Source organism: Octopus sinensis, linkage group LG13 (genome assembly GCF_006345805.1).
Source record: "Octopus sinensis linkage group LG13, ASM634580v1, whole genome shotgun sequence".
NCBI lineage: Eukaryota > Metazoa > Mollusca > Cephalopoda > Octopoda > Octopodidae > Octopus > Octopus sinensis.
In genome coordinates this window covers 27,365,218-27,372,475 of record NC_043009.1, presented here as the reverse complement: position 1 = coordinate 27,372,475, position 7,258 = coordinate 27,365,218, and the positions used below count along the sequence as shown (strand labels likewise).

The window sequence follows — 7,258 nt, the reverse complement described above, 5'->3', positions numbered from 1 at the left end:
ATGTCAACTGAGGACAGAACAGCATGGAAAACCTCGGGAGTCAACAAAGAAGTCAAACAGCTTGAAGAAGAAAACATCCTGGTCCTCGAAGCAAAACGCCAAAGAAAGAAAGACAATCCGGCGTAGCCATGCAGCACCTTCCTTGCTTACATATTTTGCAGCAGAACTTGCTCAGGAAGAGTAAAAATAACAGAAAATTATGTAAAGATATCGTCTTAAATAGAAATATCAGAAGGTAATATTTATCGCCCACTAAAAGTGAATGTTGCGTTACAACACAGAATATTGCGTTATTTATTATGAGAGGGCCTCTTCTATGGACCTGTGATACATAGAAGCTCACAATATCCTGTACTAGCCTTAGAAAACTGGTTTATCAGCTTTGAAATTGAGGGGGAAATCAGTCAGTTTGTATTTTCGAACTTATTGTAAAATATCATATTGACAATTTTTAAAAAAATGAATAAATAAAACTAGAATTCCACAATATATTCGAAGAAATAATAGTTTCCTGCTTTTTTTTTTGTTAATGCATTTTTTTTTTACAACTATATCAGGTTTTCCAGTTATTCAAATCTTCAAATGTTTGCGGTAAGTCTTTATCTTTTGTTTCTGGCAAAAAAAGCAAAGATATGCCGGATATAAATGAAAGAACGCCGTAGATACTCAAAGGAAGCCATTTGGCATAGGATGAGAGCTGAAGAATGAAGGGTGCAAATATGCTGCCGAAACGGGCTGCCATTGAAGCTACCCCTAAACCATTCGTTCTGAAAAAAGAAACAAAAAATATTCAGGTTAATGCTGACATTTTTCTAGCAAAACTCAACTTTATTTAAATACATGGAAAACTATCTACCCGTCTACGTTTTTTTTTATATATATCTTGTATACTTGTTTCAACAATTGAATTGTGACCATGCTAGGGCACCGACTCGAAGGGGTTTAGCCGAACGAATTGACTTCTGTACTGATTTATAAGCATAGCGTTTATTCTATCGATCTCTTTGGCGAACCGCTAAGTTCCACGGATGTAAACAACCAGCACCCGTTGTCAAGCGGTAGTGGTGGACAAACAAAACGACACACACACATAAATATATATGTGTGTGTGTCAGAAACTGAAAGAAGCCCGTTCTGTACACACACACACACACCACACACACACACACACACACATAAATATATATGTGTGTGTGTGTGTGTGTGTATGTACAGAACGGGCTTCTTTCAGTTTCTGTCTATCCAATCCACTCAGAAGGTTTTGGTCGGCCCGGGGCTATTGTAGAAGACACTTGTCCAAGCTGCTACGCAATGGGATCGAACCTGGAACCATAAGGTTGGGAAGCACCTATCTTAGCCAATGATGTTTTCTTAGTATGTATTACCGTGAGAGTATTGAATAGAAATACCTTCACCTCAAAGAAATATCCCCTTTTTAAATAAAATAATAAACTAATTTATAATCATTTCTACTCTAGGCACAAGGCCTGAAATTTGGGGGGAAGGGGCCAGTCGATTAGATCGACCCCAGTACGCAACTGGTACTTCATTTATTGACCCCGAAAGGATGAAAGGCAAAGTCGACCTCGGAGGAATTTGAACTCAGAATGTAAAGACAGACGAAAATACCTATTTCTTTATTGCCCACAAGGGGCTAAGCACAGAGAGGACAAACAAGGACAGACAAATGGATTAAGTCGACTAGGTCGACCCCAGTGCGTAACTGGTACTTAATTTATCGACCCCGAAAGAATGAAAGGCAAAGTCGACCTCGGCGGAATTTGAACTCAGAACGTAGCGGCAGATGAAAATACCTATTTCTTTACTACCCACAAGGGGCTAAACACAGAGAGGACAAACAAGGACAGACAAACGGATTAAGTCGATTATATCGACCCCAGTGCGTAACTGGTACTTATTTAATCGACTCAGAAAGGATGAAAAGCTAAGTCGACTTCGGCGGAATTTGAACTCAGAACGTAGCGGCAGACGAAAATATCTATTTCTTTATTACCCACAAGGGGCTAAACACAGAGAGGACAAACAAAGACAGACAAACGGATTAAGTCGATTATATCGACCCCAGTGCGTAACTGGTACTTAATTTATCGACCCCGAAAGGATGAAAGGCAAACGTAACTTAACGGCAGACGAAATACCGCTAAGCATTTCGCCCGACGTGCTAACGTTTCTGCCAGCTCGCCGATTTAATCTCCCTAATTAATAATGCGGACATCGTGCCGCAATGCTCTTCTTCTTAATTGATTATTCTTCCATCGCTAACCCAACACGAAGAAACTATCACATCACTGCTTGGAATCGAACTCGGAATCTTGGGGTCTGTAACCCGCGCTCTTAACCACTACGCTATATGCCAGTGACCTGAATATTATTATTATTATTATTATTAATATTATTATTATTATTATTATTATTATTATTATTATTAACAACAACAACAATAATAATAATTAATAATAATAATAATAATATAATAATAATAATAACATCGAAAAATACCTTAGGAATGAAAACCCAGGCTCGAAATTTCCCCAAGACACCCGATGAAGGCTGGAGGGTATATCAGCCGAGACGTTGTGTTAACAACAAACAAGATGAAGACAAATATCTGTCAAATGTAAATAATGTACATAATTCCTCATCTCTTAAATATAGAATTGTACTTAAGATATAATTGACATAATTAGTTTTAAGTTTTGTTGATAGGTTTCCAGACTGACATAATTCGGAAAGAAATTTCGTTGCGGTAACAAACCATAAAATAAACGTTATCTTTTATTTAGAGGATATCAACATATTATAAATCGGGTGACCATCGACCCTGTGAATTGACGAGAAAACCGTAAAGAATCAATTCGATGAAATGGAATGGGGTTGGAAAAATATATGTTTGATAGAGACAGTGTTGCAGCAACGGTAAGTTGCACACGACAGACAAACTGCTTTCATATCTTTCACATATTCCTACCCACTCCACAAAAGACAGAAAAGTTTTTTTTTTTTAAAGTCTGAACAACACTTACCTGACAACGGTTGGGAAAATTTCAGCTGTTAAGAGATAAACTGAATTAAATGCTGCACTGATTCCAAACTTTCCCAGAACAACCAGGATCAAAGAAAACCAGTATGAACCTTAAATAAAATTAGTTTTGTTAGTATAACATAACTCTATCAAAGAGTCTATAATTGCTAGATGCTTTATTCAAAGTCTACTATTGTTTCTTCGGAAGCTTTAGTTCCAAATTAAAAACAGATTATGCATTGTAATTACCAACAGTGTTAATTCAAATATATATTTGGTTGTAAACAGCTGAGGTTTGAAGTAATCAAAGCTTGAACACTTCATTTGCAAAAGAAAGTGCATTACATACACACTACATTTCCTCATTTTCATGAATTTCTGAGAATAAAACACGTGTTGAATCATTGGTGTCCAAAATTGAGAAAGAGTTTTTTTTTCATGAGTGAGTGTAGTGATAAAAGGAATCCCCACCCCACCTCATTAAGAGAAATATGACGTAACGTCTCTTGATAAGATAACTGAACCAAATGAATATAAATTGGCGGCCAAAGAGTGTAACGAAGGTTTTAAAGATGTTTTGTTGGAGAAGGAAAGAGGAGAGAAATTAAAGGAGTAGGGATGACAGGAATACAAATTGGTTACGACGAATTGCTACCGGTGGTGGCCTTCGAAGAGTTGATAGAGCATATATTATAAACCAACAGATACAAGACCGTTCATTTAAAAGCAGTAAAATGGAACTATCTGCTTAAGGTAAGCCATTTCATTCTCATTTTCATTATATCCGTAATTCATTCGATATGTGTTTCTATGTACCTCAGTGTATTGTTTTGTCTGTTTTTGTGTTGTCCCTTCTCTACTAAGGCCTTGTGCCTAATTAAAGAAATAAAGACAGCTAATGTAGAAAAAGAAAATTTCCCTTTGAATTTGAATTAATAAAATATTGACATTTCACGCCAGTATTCGACGATGCTTTCACCTACACTGCAGGACGTTTCCCTCACAAAGTTGCGATGGAGACTCTACACTTCCATGCATTTCAAGTGGTACAGTTCATTTTTAGTTTTCAATGTTATCAATGAGATGGTTGTGCACACCCTCCAATTACTATAATATAACAGATGTTATATCAATTACTTCCGCATTAATTATACGAGTGTATATAATTTCATTGTATACTAGAAACGTGTGTCAATATTAGAAAAAGTTATTACCCTTTGGCAAAGCTTTCTCTCCGATGTTCTTCATGATTTAGCAATTTGCATCTAAAATCTTGTTTACAAACCCAGTGTTAGTAAGGAAGGGTTGTGATACAAAAAATGTTTTTTATAGGAAATAAAACAAAAGCTTGATACTGATTGATTTAGATAATTGATTCGTAAAACGTAATTAATTTCAAACGTTTTTAAGTAATAAAATACCATCGTTGTCGTTTTAACGTCTACGTTTCCCTGCTTGCATAGGTCAGACGCGATTTGTTGTCGCCATCCGTTTCCCATCGATGTAATATACCCTCATGGCCGGACGTATTTTCACTGAATATACGAACCGAACGACATGGCTTCTATGACAGTGACATTCTTTTACAACAATCACGTGATTCCATGACAACGACAGAAAAATACACACACACATGCACACACACATACACACACTCTCATACATACATTTATACGACAGGCTTTTTGAAAATTTCTCCCAAATCTACTCACAAGATCGTGTGATTGAACTTGAAGCCGTATGATTGAGAAGCAAACTTCTTAACCATACAAGCATGCCTGCATTATAAATAAACATATAGACTGAAAGACAAATAACTTAGATAGATAGATGGATAGATATATACATACATACATAGACAGACATTTATATATATATATATATATATATATATATATATATATATATAGATAGATAGGTAGGTAGGTAGATAGATAGATAGGTAGGTAGGTAGATAGGTTGATAGATAGATAGATAGATAGATAGATAGATAGATAGATAGATAGATAGATAGATAGATAGATAGATAGATAGATAAGTAGATAGATAGATAGATAGATAAGTAGATAAATAGGTAGATAGATAGGCAGACAGACAAACTGACATGCAGGCAGACAGGCAGATAGATAGATAGATAGATAGATAGATAGATAGATAAGTAGATATATATATATATATATATAGAGAGAGACAGCTACACAGATAGGTAGGTAGGTAGGTAGGTAGGTAGGTGGGTATATAGGTAGGTAGGTAGGTGGATAGTCAGGTTGATTGATAGATTGATTTTAATTGCTAGATTGATTGATTGATAGACTGATTGATGGATAGATACCTTCAGTTGTAAAATTTGAGACGATGCAACATAGTCCACTTGACATCATGAAGAAACTAATAGGCTTCCGGTGACCAAAACGTAGAAATAAAAAGTAACAGCAGAGAGAGGCGGGTAACTCGATGACTAGCATTACAAGAAAATTTATGTAGCGGTTTCCAGCCATATCAACGGAATTAAGGATTATTCCATAGTAGAGCATACCCATCACAAACCTGGAAAATAAAAGCAATACATTACAGAAAACAAATATCTGCGAAGATGCGTTCTTGGATTTGGTTTGCAAGATTCTTTATATGAGTTCGTGTATTGAAGCATATTCTGTTGTGTCTGGGGAGAGTCATTCTCTTTTTGTGCCTTATAATTTAACACACTCACCGGTAAAATTTCATATTTTTATTTTCTTAAAATTTTCGGAAAATAAAAATATGAAATAAGTGGAAATTTTACCGGTGAGTGTGTTAAATGATAAAGCACGAAAAGAGAATGACTCTCCCTAGACACAACAAAAGATGCGTTCTTTACATAACTATTGCCTTTTGTTGAGTTTGTCTTTTGAGATTAGAAAACATTTCGGATGGATTTTTCTACTAAACACCAATTTATATTCCGTATTAGAGCTATTTGCGTTACATGTGTGTGTGTGTGAGCATATATGTGTATATACACCTATGTACATGTATGCATACGTACACAAATAGGCACAGACATGGTACAGGCACAGTTTTGTCTGTGTGGTTAAACAGCTTGCTTTGCGATCTCCTGGTTTGGGGCTCAGTTCTGCTACGCAGCACCTTGGCCAAGTATCTTCTGCAATAGCTTTGGGCCGACCAATGCCTTGTAAATGAATTTGGTAGACGTGCATGGACATGTGCTTGTATGTATCTTTGTGTTTAACCCTCATCACCACTTGGCAACCAGAGTTGGTTTGTTTACGTTCCGGTAAACCCTCTGACTGCGTAATTAAATTTTACGATAATTCTCGATGTGATGTTAATTATCCATCAAAAACCGAAATGATATTTTCTGCTTTTGCTATACTTTTTCAGGTTCTGGCTCAACAACCCGACGAGCAATTGCCCGACGGATAACTTCCCGGCGGACAACTGCCCGGCGGATAATTGCCCGATAGGGACAACTGCCTGATAAATATCTTGCCCGACAGACACTTTCACTTTATCTTTATCTGTCATTTGAGCGAACCTTCCTGTACTCAAAAATTGTATTTTTCCTCAGTTTGCCTAAGTAAAGAACCACCAGGTGTCGAAAAGCCTTGGTTTTTTTTTTTTTACCAGCAAACAATGTTGTAACAGCATTTAAGCAATTACAAGAAAATTTGTGCCATGCGCAGATCCAATCATTGATTACTTTGAAGATGTTGATATCGGTAGAATACGATGGCGTAACAGAAGCAACCCACTCCTATTTGTATGTGGAACATGTATGACCACGGATGCAATGATTAACCAAGAATAATTAATTCCTTGGATGGATGGCATAACCATTTACAGGTGAATATAACCTCGAGTCATCCAAATATCTTGACGTTTTCTTCACCTATTGAAGACGGATCAAGCACTGAACGACACGATCGTCAACCAAATGCTGGCAGGACATCAGCCTTCACCCAAAAAGAAAAAAATTAACAAGATTTAACAAAAAAAAATTACAATAGTCGGGCAATTGTCTGTCGGGCAATTGTCTGTCCGGATACCACTTTTTCAGTATCTCCTGTAAGTATGGTTTTCATGTGACACATATGTGTTTTTTAACCCAATATCCACACGCTATTATTTAGAGCTTTATTTGCTTACAAATCCATAATTCCAAGGAAGAGAATATGAGAGAATGAGAAAGAAAATGGAATTTATGAGATTTTATTA

At 36.3% G+C, this 7,258-nt stretch overlaps 1 protein-coding gene across 1 annotated transcript in view; it reads right to left on the bottom strand.

Moving 5' to 3' along the window:
* Positions 1 to 515: 515 nt before the first annotated feature.
* LOC118765864 overlaps positions 516 to 7,258 on the bottom strand; it is a 48,752-nt gene continuing 42,009 nt past the window's right edge. Inside the window, exons 19-21 of the mRNA XM_036508558.1 lie at positions 5,376 to 5,590; positions 3,045 to 3,153; positions 516 to 767 (exon numbers count right to left, since the gene is read on the bottom strand). Coding sequence (XP_036364451.1) covers positions 554 to 767; positions 3,045 to 3,153; positions 5,376 to 5,590 — 538 coding nt within the window. The 3' untranslated portion in view covers positions 516 to 553. The remainder of the gene's footprint in view (positions 768 to 3,044; positions 3,154 to 5,375; positions 5,591 to 7,258) is intronic.